This window comes from Scyliorhinus canicula, chromosome 19 (assembly GCF_902713615.1).
Source record: "Scyliorhinus canicula chromosome 19, sScyCan1.1, whole genome shotgun sequence".
NCBI lineage: Eukaryota > Metazoa > Chordata > Chondrichthyes > Carcharhiniformes > Scyliorhinidae > Scyliorhinus > Scyliorhinus canicula.
In genome coordinates this window covers 100,898,657-100,912,193 of record NC_052164.1, presented here as the reverse complement: position 1 = coordinate 100,912,193, position 13,537 = coordinate 100,898,657, and the positions used below count along the sequence as shown (strand labels likewise).

Genomic DNA, 13,537 nt, shown 5'->3' with positions numbered 1-13,537 from the left:
GGAACTACAATTACAATAATAATCATCTTTATTGTCACAAGTAGGCTTACATTAACACTGGAATTAAATTACTGTGAAAATCCCCTATTTGCCACACTCCGGCGCCTGTTCGAGTACACTGAGGGAGAATTCAGAATGTCCAATTCACCTAACAGCACATCTTTCGGGACTTGTGGGAGGAAACCGGAGGAAACCCATGCAGGCACAGGGAGAAGTGTGGACTCCGCACAGACAGCGACCCAAGCCGGTAAACACCCAAGGAGTGGCAAACATTTGCATGCACAAGTGGATGGGGGGGATGGACAGCCATGGAGACTTTTGGAAGCAAAGATTTCACTCATGCCATCAACTTAGAGGCACACCGGAATGGGCTGCAAACAGAGTTATTGAAGTACAGGAACTTGTTGTGTCAGTAATTAGGCAGGTCAAAGTATATTGAACATGTTCCTGCTCGAGTTGGGCAGGTTGGAAGGAGGGCATCAGAGAAGTGACACACTTCTTGTCCCGGGTTACACTTCCGCCAGTTAGCTTACAGCAATTGACACCCATTAAAAAGGCACTTCATTAAGCAATTAATGTCTTCAGAACAGATGGGGAAAATTACTAAAGAAGGAGGGGATAAAATAGGATAAAGAAAGAAAGAACAAAAGGAAATGCTGATAGAGTGAGACAAAGAGGCTCCAGTTGCTTAAATGCCTACATAGACCAGATGGACAAAACTGTTTTTGAGCTGTAGGCTCAATTTTACTCAATACTAGTTGAGCTCAGGCACTCAACTGGATACAAATTGACACCCCATGGCTTCATATTAATATGTTTTGTTTGTAAATCCATTTCTTTTTGTTTTGTTGCTTTATGCTGAAATATAGTTTCACATTCGCCAGCTACTACGTAAGCCAAGTCAGCGGGTACCAGATGGCAACTGAACTGTAGGGAAGACCACAGCTGAGCTCATTTGTGTCCATTGCGAACAACCATGCATCTGCCCTATCCAGCAGGAACATTAGCCGAGTTCTCAAGGTGCCAAAAGCTAATTATGGTGTCCCAACTGCTCACGCAGTGGAGATCAACTTCTTATTATAAACCAGGAATCATAGAACTTAGAGAAATACAGCACAGAACAGGCCCTTCGGCTCACGATGTTGTGCCGAACTTTTGTCATGTCTGAAATCTTTTGAAAGCAAATAAATAGATCTGTCACAACACAGTACGGTGAGGAAAAATGCAGTTCAGACGTATATTTTGATTACTATTTCCCAATTTAGGACAGATTACTAGACAAATGGCGAGCAGAACATGAATTTACTACATTAGGTCATAGATTCACTTCTCTAATCCTGCAGTTAGCTTCTTTAGCAATACCATGACCGCAGGCATTGAGGAGAAGTCAGGCAAATGCAGGGAAGAAAGGCTTTGCCACTCAACCCTGGGCCACGTGCTCATCGCACCATCGCCTGATTAAGGGCCAAATTAGGGAGCAACCAATTACAGCAGTTATATGGGCCTGGAGGGGGACAGGGTTGAAAAACAGTTCCTGTGTGAAGCAACCAAACACTCAAAGGAATGATTCAGCATGTTTGCATAAGTGAAGCAGACGCACACAGTTAGCAAATTACTGGACATCTTTGGTAACCGCACTAAGGAAGGTACTGATCGCACTGGAGAAGGCAAGAGAAGGCTTCCAGAAATGGAAAATGTTAGGTACAAGAAAAGATTGGATAGGCTGGGATTCTTTTTTGGAACAGAAGAGAGATTTAACTGAGGGTGTAAAAAAATTATGAGGGGCATAGTCAGTGGATAGGAAGGACATGGGGCAGCACGGCAGCACAGTAGTTAGCACTACTGCCTCACAGCGTCAGGAACCAGATTCAATTCCGACCTCGGGTGACTGTGTGGATTTTGCACGTTCTCACCGTGTCTGCGTGGGTTTCCTCCGGGTGCTCCTGTTTCCTTCCACAGTCCAAAGATGTGCGGGTTAGGTGAATTGGCTATGACAAATTGCCCCTTATGGTGAGGTTGCAGGATAGGGTGGGGGAGCGGGCCTAGGTGGGGTGCACTTTTGAAGGGTCGGTGCAGACACGATGGACCGAATGGCCTCCTTCTGCACTAGGGATTCTATGTTCTATGACTTTGTTCCGTTAGCAGAGAGGTCAATAGCCAAGAGTTATATATTTAAAGTAATGGGCAGAATGATTCGAGAGGGGTAATTTTCCCTGCTAGTGGGTGGTGGGTGGCTGGAACACATTGTCCGAAATAGTGGCAGAGACAGAAATCCTCTTCAGATGCAAAAAAAACTCTTGGATATGCATTTGAGGTGCCAAAACCACAAGACTACAGACCAAGGGCTCTTATTTGGCTCTCAGGAACATGCACTCAGCCAAATGGCTTCTTTAAGGGCTCCAGGTCATTATAACAAGAGGATACTACTGTGTAATCTTGAATTATTCATCATCAGTTTAACACCCAACATGCCTCCACCTTCTGTAATTCCCTTGTTTATAGAAAATCTTCTCAAAATCTCTCATCACCCATATTTTTGGGTCCAATTGTTAATTCCACCTATCTGTCCTTGCCCACCATTTGGTATCCATTTTATTTTCCCCTCTATTGCACTTTGGAATGCTGAGCCATATCTTTGAACGCGGAATTATTGGAACACAAATCTGTTCTTAAAGGCAGCACATTTTCAGTGCCTTTACTGCCACCTAATGCATACAACAGCATGCAACACATAATCAAGTTGTAAATCGACATTAAAACACATCTGATCCTGCAATAAGCACTGAGCAGGAGATAATTGAAAGTGGAATAAACTGTTGGAAATTATCCGTAGCTGCAAATTATTTTGCGATGCTACAGCTTGGTTGTCCTATAATTTTAATTAGAAAGGTGCAGTTCAAGAAACAAAAACAAATCTGTGCAATAAAAGGAAAATTCAGTGTTTTAGCTGGGGATCCTTGTGAATGTTTGAGTTCTGAAGAAGGTTCCACATTAGTAACAAGCCACTCAGTTATATCCACAGCGTTTGACTGACCTGCTGTATTACCAACATTTTATTTCTGTTTCAGAATTCTAGTCATATGCAGCCTCCCAAGCCGGTTCCTTAATTCAATTTGATCACGGGTGATCTCGCTATCTTGACGCTACCTGCTTTGGTTCTGCAACTACCCCGCCTAAGAAAAATCTATTCATCACAGTTTTCATTGACACCTAACCACAGTGGTTTTGTTTTTTGCTGGACTCCTAACTAGGGAAAATTGTTTGCCTCAAACTACCTAGCTAAGCCTTTAATTATCTTTTTTTTTTTTTTAATGTTTTTTTATTGAGTTTTCATATTTTATATATGACAAATTACAAGTTATTAGAGAGAGAGAAAAAAAAAAGGAAAACACAAAAATTTAACATCAATATTTACAGGTAAGCATCTTCATAACAATAATTGTGGCCGCCCCCTTTAGCCAGCATACATATTTTACATTCCCCAATATGGCCGAGGCACATGTTTATAGGCATTTATTTATAGTTTGGTTTTGGGCCTTGGCTTGCCATCAAACCCCCATACCGAGTCCGTAGCCCCCCCCCGGCTACCTTCCCCCGATTCCCGTCCATTTTCCCCTGGTTCTTGGCCACCCGACTATTCTTCCTCCTGTACGTTGGCCACAAACAGGTCCCGGAACAGTTGCATGAATGGCTCCCACGTTCTGTGGAAGCCGTCGTCCGACCCTCGGATGGCGAATTTGATTTTCTCCATTTGGAGAGATTCCGAGAGGTCGGACAGCCAGTCTGCAGCTCTGGGTGGTGCTGCTGACCGCCAGCCAAACAGGATTCTACGGCGGGCAATCAGGGAGGCAAAGGCAAGGGCGTCCACCCTCCTCCCCAGGAATAGATCTGGTTGGTCTGAAACCCCGAAGACCGCCACTATCGGGCATGGCTCCACCCTCACCCCCACCACTTTGGACATAGCCTCGAAGAAGGCTGTCCAGTACTCCACAAGTTTGGGGCAAGACCAGAACATGTGGGCGTGGTTGGCCGGGCCTCTCTGGCACCGCTCACATTTGTCCTCCACCTCCGGGAAGAACCTACTCATACGGTTTCTCGTTAAGTGGGCTCTATGTACCACTTTTAGTTGCGTCAGGCTGAGCCTTGCGCACGTGGAGGTGGAGTTGACCCTATGCAGTGCTTCGCTCCAGAGTCCCCACCCTATCTCCATCCCCAGGTCGTCCTCCCATTTCCTTTAATTATCTTTACCGCTTAATTAGATCACCCCCTTAATCTTGTACAATCTGTGGGTGGCATGCGGCACAGTGGTTAGCACTGGGAGTGCGGCGCTGAGGACCCGGGTTCGAATCCCGGCCCTGGGTCCCTGTCCGTGTAGAGTTTGCACATTCGCCCCGTGTCTGCGTGGGTTTCACCCCCACAACCCAAAGATGTGCAGGTTAGGTCAACTGGCCATGCTAAATTGAAAATCGCTTATTGTCACGAGTAGGCTTCAATGAAGTTACTGTGAAAAGCCCCTAGTCGCCACATTCCGGCGCCTGTCCGGGGAGGCTGGTACGGGAATCGAACCGTGCTGCTGGCCTGTTTGGTCTGCTTTAAAAGCCAGCGATTTAGCCTGGTGAGCTAAACTAGCCCCTGGTTCCAAGTAAATTGCCCCTTAATTGGAAAATAAAATAATTGGGTACTCTCAATTTAAAGAATTTTTTTTAAAAAATCTTGTACGATTTAGGAAATACAAGTCTGGTCGCAAAAAATTACAAAATACTGATGTTGGAAATTTGAAATAAAAACAGAAAATATTGGAAATACTCAGGTCGAGCAGCATCTGCGAAGGAAGAAACAGTCAAGCTGATGACCTTTCATCAGATGTAAACAAGATCTATACAAACCTGTCCTCATAACAGTATTATAGGTGTACTTACACCTCAGGGACTGCAAAAGTTCAAGAAGGCAGCTCACCATCACCTTCTCAAAGGCAACTACGGATGTGCAATGGCTTCTGGCCTAACCAGCGATGCCCACATCCCGTAAACTATTCTTTTTTTTAAAAACTCTTTTAGGTCCGGTATCATTCTGGTGAATCTAATACAACACCTCCGAGGTCCCAAGGAAAGCTGCAAGTCCAGCTCCTGGACTCTGAATAATCAGAGGTTCCACCCATAAAACGAGTTTTTAAACCAAAGCGCCATCTGGAAACAGACTCGAGGGGCTGAATGGCCTACTCCTATTTGAAACTCATTGGAATATTGGGACAAATATAATGTTATACAAAATGGTCGTGTTTGTTTACAGCTCCTGTTGATCTGTACTGCTCACAAATACCATTTATGCCGTTGGTCATCCTTTGTCATACACTACACAATGTCAGTGTTTCTCAATGATTAATATTTGTATAATACATCTTAGAAACATGAATATTTGTTTATATATAAAATGTACATATACTCAAGTTTCACAGGAGTTCCTAATGGCAGAAGACTGCAAAGCCCTGCATCCCCTGTTCCTCCCACACTTAATCCACCCCTCACCCAGTAATCAGCTCCTTTTCTACCCACCCAAGGCCCCAAACATACTGCCAACACACCTCTCCCTTTTACCTATGCTCTCCCTGATGGTTCCTGTGAAGCAGAGTTTTCAGATTGAAGTACAGGTTGATAAGGATCAGAAACACATTAATGTTTGAAGCCACTTACCATCAAGGCTGAACTGCATGAGCTCCTGGTTTTTGCTGCACTCAGTCAATGGCCGGGTTATGAGTGTCTGTCTCTGCCAGGCTTGACACCATCATCCTAGCACCTCCAGAAATGCTTCCCAAGGTTAAAAGAGCACTTCAGCTCACTGTCCACCCCATTGTTGTTTGGTGGAATTGATGCAATGGATCTAGGGTTGTACTACCAGAGTTTCCACCCACAGTTGCCATTAATACCGCACAGGAGGGGGAGCTTGTGACCCCCAGTGTGATTGCACACCGCGCAAATAACCTTCCCTCTGTCCATGTCGAAATTGCAGCCTTGTTGTAAGAAAAAATTACAGGTGCATCCCCTTACTCCTCCCATCCTGCCTTAGCAACCAATAAAAACAAAAAGCTTGGCTTTGGCAAATATACAGAAACCTGCGGGTACAACACTTACCCAAGTAGCTGGGAGACGTGTGAATCTGTGATGTGAAAAGCACTGGAGGTTGCTGGATCTTTCTGGATGCAACAAGAGGTCCAGCTGCCAGTGATTTACTGAAGAATGTTGCTGGAGAGGAGAGAGAAACAGGCAACAAACCTAAACTTCAATAGCAGCTGCAAAACTGAAGATATTTCAACAAATGTACACACCCAGTAGATAAGGGATACTGCAGATAAGGGATACAAAAAAAGTGTGGGCGCGCGGCAATCATTTATTTTTTGAACATAGGAGATCACCATTCAGCCCCTCAAGTCTCTTCTGCCTTTCAACAGTAGCCATGATGTGGAGATGCCGGCATTGGACTGGGGCGAGCACAGTAAGAAGTCTTACAACACCAGGTTAAAGTTCAACATGTTTGTTTCAAACATTAGCTTTCGGAGCACTGCTCCTTCCTCATGTCAATGAAGAGGTATGAAGAGGTACCTCTTCATTGACCCGAGGAAGGAGCAGTGCTCCGAAAGCTAGTGTTTGAAACAAACATGTTGGACTTTAACCTGGTGTTGTAAGACTTCTTACTGTGCCTTTCAACAGATTATCGTTGATTTGTATCTTAATTTAATTTAGTCGTCTCTGTTCCAAAACCCCTAATCCCTTGCCTGACAAAAATATCTCAGTCTTGGTATTTTCAATTGACTTCCTCAGCCTCAGGAGCTTTTTGGATCAGAAGTGAAGGTGCGTTTCCTGACTTAATTTCAACGATATGCCCCCTTTGTGCTGTAATCCCACACCAGAGAAATAATTTCTCTGTGGAGAAATGTTTGCTGTGGAATAGCTAAACAGGCCAGGCACTGCTTTTATTACAAATGATATCGTGACTCAGTCATGAAATGGGTTTATAAAACAAACATCTTGGGAAATACTTGCATTGAGATGTGCTATTTTTACTGAATCGGTAACACATACATGGTTATGCAAGAATGTAACCTGTTGAAGGTATTGACTGGGATCTAGTCTGAGGTTGATTTAGGGCGAGGGCTACAAGAAGTATTGAACAACTTAATACGCCTTTCTTCGGAAGATAGTAAGAATAGATTCCCAAAAGAAATGTTCACTCTTCCCATGAGTGTTTAAAAACTGAAATCCTCTAGGATTGAGGCATCATTTTGAACTAGTGGGACGTTTAAAAGGGACAAATCTAGTCTGCAATGTCGGAGTGTGACTTTTTCGTGCAGCCCCATTTGGTGGGAAACCCAAAAAAATATATTTATATGTACCTATTCCATCTTCCCCCCTTTATTTTTCACTCAAGCTTTCAGTCGGCTCTCCCAAATCTCTATGACAAGGCTCATTATGCAGGTTCAAATATACTCTCTGTTTATCTCAACCCTCACCTGCCTCTATTCCCCCCCAAACAATATAAAGCTCCCGGTGGTATTTGACATGAAAGGATCCATTATACAAGAGCAAGTTGTGTCCTTGGTCAACAGAGTTTGATTCAAGCTCCAACTCCAAACAGTGAGGAGAATATGTCACAGCAACAAGTGTCCTCCTGGAAGCTGCCACTGCCCTTCCCAGTCCTCCAAAAATCTATTAGCTTTTCCACACATCGAATGTATGAAAGACGATACTTGCTGTGTACGTTATTCGGATACAAATCACAATATACTCACCTTTCAACAACCAGAAAAAAGCAATATACAAAACAAATGTAAGGCACTTTGTTTAAAGAAGCACACCTGGCCAAGTGAGCCGTTGAACTGGGATGGTCGACGACCACTTGCATTTAAAGTGCCTTTTATAGCGTAAATGACTTAAGCACTTCACAGACATGTAGTAGAAGTGTTAAGTTGGGTGGCCAGGTGGCGCAGTGGTTAGCACTGCTGCCTCACGACGCTGAGGACCCAGGTTCGATCCCAGCTCCGGATCACAGTCTGTGTGGCGTTTGCACATTCTCCCCGCGTCTGCGTGGGGGTTTCACCCCCACACCCCAAAGATGTCTAGGGTAGGTGGATTGGGAAAAAAAATATGACTGGGCACTCTAAATTTATAAAAAGAGAAAAGAAAAAAAAGTAATATAATAATAATCGTTTATTGTCACAAGTAGGCTTCAATTAAGTTACTGTGAAAAGCCTCTTGCGCCACATTCCGGCGCCTGTTCGGGTAGGCTGGTACGGGAATTGAACCAGCGCTGCTGGCCTTGTTCAGCATTACAAGCCAGCTATTTAGCCCACTGTGCTAAACCAGACCCAGTTGCCAGAAGGTGCAGTGGAGGAGTTAGATTTTGAGAATGATTTTTTTTAAATGAAGAGAGAAGTGACAAGGTGGTGGGTAGGAAGTGTCCCAGGGTTTGAAAATAAAACAGCTGCAGAATCGTCCACAGTTGGTGAAGGGGGAGGAGGGGAGATGCACAGGAGGGTCGGGGTTGAAGAATAGATGGTGTTTGCCGCCACAGACAATTGAGATGTCACAACTGGAGGAATGGAGCAATGTTATCGACAGATTTATATACCATGAGAAGGACAGAAGTAACAGCAGAGTGGGATTCCATGCAGAATAGTATGTGGTGTAAGGATCCTCTTGTTTAAACTCTATTTATTCCCTGTCTTCCCCTTTCTTGTATTTATTTTATTTTTGACATGACAATTTTTGTCCATGGATGATTAATGGGCCTATGCCTTTAATTTGAGGGGAAGCCTGCGTTGGTTTAAACTGAAGATTAACCTGTGACTCTAAGGCAAAGCAGTCTGCATGCAGCTGTCTGTAATTCCAACCAGCAGATTCCAGAGGAATTTGACAGACATCACTGATGACTTAAGAGAGATGGATTTGGCTGGCGGCCAATGAGCTGGCTCAAAAAGCCAGTCTTTGCTGATACGGGGTGATCGGTTCTGGCTTCTCTGGAATGTTACTCTCACCCCAGTCGGCTGGATTGTTTTCAGTTTCGCTTTGAGTTCGGAGGCTGGAGAAGCTTCTCGGATTCTCTCTTCCCGATATGATAAATTCTCTCTAAAACTCCAGTTTAAGGCTCATTGCTCGCTCTAGCAAGTCTGGATATGGTTTTTCTCAGACTGCAGAAAAGTTAAGTCAGTTCACGAGCTGGAGGCACGGGCTGATGCGAACTGAAGTGTCTCTACAGAGAGAGGCCTGGAAGCAAGCCTGGAGCTGAGGGGCCAGTTCAATAAAACCTAAAGTGCCTCTCCAGAAGAGATTCTAGTGCTGTTACTCAGAGCGGGCGGCACAGTGGCCAGCACTGCTGCCTCAACACCAGGGATCCGGGTTCAATTCCGGCCTTGGGCGACTGTCTGTGTGGAATTCGCATTTTCGGCCCGTGTCTGCATGGGTTCCCTCTGGATGGTCCGGTTTCCTCCCACAGTCCAAAGACGTGCAGGTCAGGTGAATTGGCCGTGCTAAATTGCTTTAGGTGGGCTGCTCTTTGAGGGTAGCTACAGACTCAATGGGCTGAGTGGCCTCCTCCTACACTGTACAGATTCTATACTTCTAAAGTTCATAATGAAGCACGATCATTGTCCGCTGAACAGATCTATAACACCAACTAGACTTCAGATGTTACTCAAGGCTTCAGAGTTACAATTTCACTCTGAAAGAAAAGCCAGATAGAGAAATGGCACTAGCAGGTGCCCCAACTTTGTTATTGTTGTGACCGAAGGCAAGGAGTCCACACGTAGCCAGACAGGATACAAGATTTATTCTACTACTCCACAAGACAATATTCTCTCTCTCTCTCCACCCCCCTAAGCTTCCACATCCCTGACCTGCTCCAAGGTCGGGGCTTATATCCTGTGGGGGTTCCTCCAATTGGGAGGAAGCTCTGCCCCTTAACCACCTGGGCAGTTTGTATTCCAAGGTGTAGGAGAATCTATTACAATGTAGGTTCAAGCCCCTTGGAGGTCGTAACAACCTCCCCCTCCCATATCTGGAGAAATGTCCATGTCTTCGGACAGATTCCTTGATCCCTTGGGCAGTGGTCGGGGGTCTAGAGGTGGCATAGCCTGCCCAGGAGGCGTGTAGCACACCGGCAACCATCGTTTTCACAAAGAGCAACAAAGTTGGGGTTGATTGGCCAGCGAGGTTGTCGGTGCTATCGGTGCAGGTACATGGTCACCTGGCAGCCCAGTGCAAATGTCAGATCCAGCGTCACTGTCATCATAGTCGCTGGATGGACCTGTGGGCGCAGCAATCACCTCGGCTCTGACTTCCAGCTGACGGTCAGCAGGTATAGAGAGAGGGGTCCAACCTCAGCAGGGCCTCAGGGACCCGCTAGGCGACACAAGGGACGGTGCCCAGATCCAGAGTGGGGTCTCTGGATGTCGATCTGGCGGCACTCGGTTCCGTCGACGCTGTGTACTTCAAAGGCTGTGTACTTCATTTCCTTGGGTGCAGACCGTGTTGGACATTGGTCTCGTTGCGTGGGCAACCATGCCAGGGATCCATGCGGCTCCCGCCCGAAATTTCAGACATAGATGGCGTCGCCCTTCTCGAAGGTGTGTATCCTTGTGCCCCGACCCGAGTCCCTTGTCGAGCGGTCCTGGTGCTGATGGGCCCACACTCCGACATTAGGGAGGATGAGATTGAGAAGAGTCCCAAGTCCTCAACCCAGGAGTAATTCTGCTGGTGCGATCCCGGTCGTGGCATACGGTATTGTGCAGTAACTGAAAAGGAAACGCTCCAACCTCGTCTTCCAGGATCATGCGGGTACTTTTTTTTCATTGCACGCTTAAAGGTCTGAACCGCTCGTTCAGCTAACCCATTTGAGCCGGGTGGTATGGGGCAATACTACATGCCAAATGCCGCTTGCAGCCATGAACGACACAAACTCTTGGGTGAATGCCATTCTGTTGTCGGATACCAGGACTTTGGACAATCTACGTGTGAAGATGCTCCACAGTCTGTCTACGAGGCTCATGTAGCATAGTGGGAATGCGGTGTACCTCTGACCATTTAGAGTGGGTGTCCACTAGTATGAGTAACGTAGTGCCCCCGGGACAGACCGGCAAAGTCTATGTGGAATCACGACCATGGCTTCCCGGGTCACTCCCATGGGTGCAACAGGGCTGTAGGTGGGGCTTTCTGGTGCTGACACACAGCGCAGTTGCGGGCCACCTTCTCAATTTCGGAGTCTAATCCAAATATAACTGCCGGCGAGCATTATCATCTTTGCCACCCCCGGATGTCAGCTGTGGAGGTCGATCAAGTTGTGACCCCTGTTCGGGCACAAACACTCGATTCCCCCACAAGAGTACGCTGTCCTCGATGCTCATCTCTGGCAGCTTTGAGGTGTAGAGGCCTTGTTCATCCGGCAGCTCCCTATGCTGGGTTCCATACTGGACCATGTGCCATGCCTGGGGCAATTTTGGGTCTGTCTGGGTCGACTCTTTTATGCAGGCTGCCGTCACCGGCAGGGTGTCTAAAACGTGGCTTTCACCTCTGCGGCCATATCAGATGCTGCTGGTTTTGTGGAGAGGGGCAGACGGATAAATCATTGGCACGCGGAATCCTTGTTCCCGGATGGTGCTTCAGGGTATATTCATAAGCAGTGAGCAGTGATGCCCATCCCTGGACCCGGGAAGGTGTAATGACATGAGCTATATGAAACCGGTACTGTCGAGCCATGATAGGGGTTTGCAGATTCAGGCGATAGCTAACCAGATCAACCAACGTATCGAAGGCTAGTTCGTCAGGCTTGTCAGGGTAAGCATGGTTTTAAATTAAGGCAGAAGTTGGACCGCCGACGGAGGTCAGCAAAGTCACGATCTGTTGCTCGCTGTTGCCGATGACATTGGTTCAAAAAAACAGCTGCACCCATTCAACATACTGGGCTAAATCGTCAGTATCGGCGTCAAAGGTTTCAAGCTTACCGATGAGCGCCATTGGTTTGTCTGTGGTGGAGGCCTCTCCAAGTTCCAGGAAGGCTGCCCTAATGCGCAGAGTCCTATGGTTGCAGAGGCTCCACTTAATCCTCATCCCCAATGTTGTGACTGCAGGTAAAGACTCACTTCGTGAATCTAATACCACTGAAATGGAGTCAAATTAGAGATGAGACCAGCAAAGATGCTCCCACAGCAAGTGATCCAGCGATGGCCTGATATGCAGCAAAGACAGCTGGTATTGGTCTATCCGGGATGGAATTCAGTCAGAGATTACTGTAGAATGTTAGAATCTGAAATAAAAACAGAAAATGCTGAAAAATCTGCAGAGAGAGAACAGAGCTAACGTTTAGAGTCTGGCGAAGGTGTCCAGACTAGAAATATTAGGTCTGCTCTCTCTCCACAGATGCTGTCAGACCTGCTGAGATTTTCCAGCAATTTCTGGGTTGGAATGGATGTCCTTCTGGTTGGATCCAAAACAATTACACCCAAAACAACAGCTTCTCCAGGACATCTGTGGAGAGGCCACACGGAAATGGAGAAATTCAGGACCAGGTTGATGGTGCATTGGACTGGCACCCCTAGAGACCTCTGGCTGCCAACCCTCTTGAGGGGCCAGTTCCCATAGAATCCCAGCTGTACATAAGGCGGCCATTCGGCCCAACAAATCTGGCTCGACCAACTGAAAGAGCACCCCATCCCGTCCCACTCCCCTATCCTGCACATCCCTGGGCGCTCAGGGGCAATTTAGCACCACCGATCCACCTGACCTGCACCCGGAGGAAACCCCGGCAGAAACGGGGAGAAGGTGCAGACTCCACACAGTGACTGAAGGCTGGAATTGAACCCGGGTCCCTGGCGCTGTGAGGCAGCAGTGCTAACCTTTGTGCCACCTTATGGACTCTGTGGGGAAAGCCCCCATGGTGGGGAACATGCCCATCACCTTCTCTCTGCGCTGCCCAGTGGTTGACATCGGGCCCAGGGAGGGGCTGGCAGACGGATGTCCCGATGGGGAGGCCGTTACCACAGCAACCAGGCCTAGTCCGGCCAGGGCCAACCGCTCCCGCCCTCTCTGTGCGTGGCTGGAACGGGGAAACACATTTAAAATTAACTCCGGAGAGACATTCCCCTCGACACCCGCGCGACGGCGGAGCGCTCCCGCCCGTCCCGGCACCGCGCCGCCAAGGAAGAGACAACTCACGCCTGAAGCCGCGTCCGCACATCAAACTTAACCGGACAACGGCCGCCATGTCCGACTCTCCCGGCAAGGTCACCCGGCCGGAAGTCATTGCCGGGCCGCCGGAAGTTCATCGCCGCGCATGCTCCCCCTGCTGAGGGCTGATGGGAGTTGTAGTCCTGGGCTGGATTGCCTTCTCTTTCCAATGGCTCTTGGGGTGTTTTTCAAGCTGTCTCGCTGTGTGTCTCCTGTTTCCAGTCCTCTGACCGTCATCACACCAGCCATGGTTCTATGGATTGTGTCTCTGATAAAAGCAGCCCCAAGATGTGTAGGTTGGTTGGATTGGCCATGCAAAATTGCCC

At 47.3% G+C, this 13,537-nt stretch overlaps 1 protein-coding gene across 1 annotated transcript in view; it reads right to left on the bottom strand.

The window, feature by feature from the left end:
* LOC119953878 (succinate dehydrogenase [ubiquinone] cytochrome b small subunit B, mitochondrial-like) overlaps positions 1–13,301 on the bottom strand; it is a 28,422-nt gene extending 15,121 nt beyond the window's left edge. Inside the window, exons 1-2 of the mRNA XM_038778491.1 lie at positions 13,200–13,301; positions 6,129–6,239 (exon numbers count right to left, since the gene is read on the bottom strand). Coding sequence (XP_038634419.1) covers positions 6,129–6,239; positions 13,200–13,287 — 199 coding nt within the window. The 5' untranslated portion in view covers positions 13,288–13,301. The remainder of the gene's footprint in view (positions 1–6,128; positions 6,240–13,199) is intronic.
* Between the last annotated feature and the right edge of the window lie 236 nt (positions 13,302–13,537).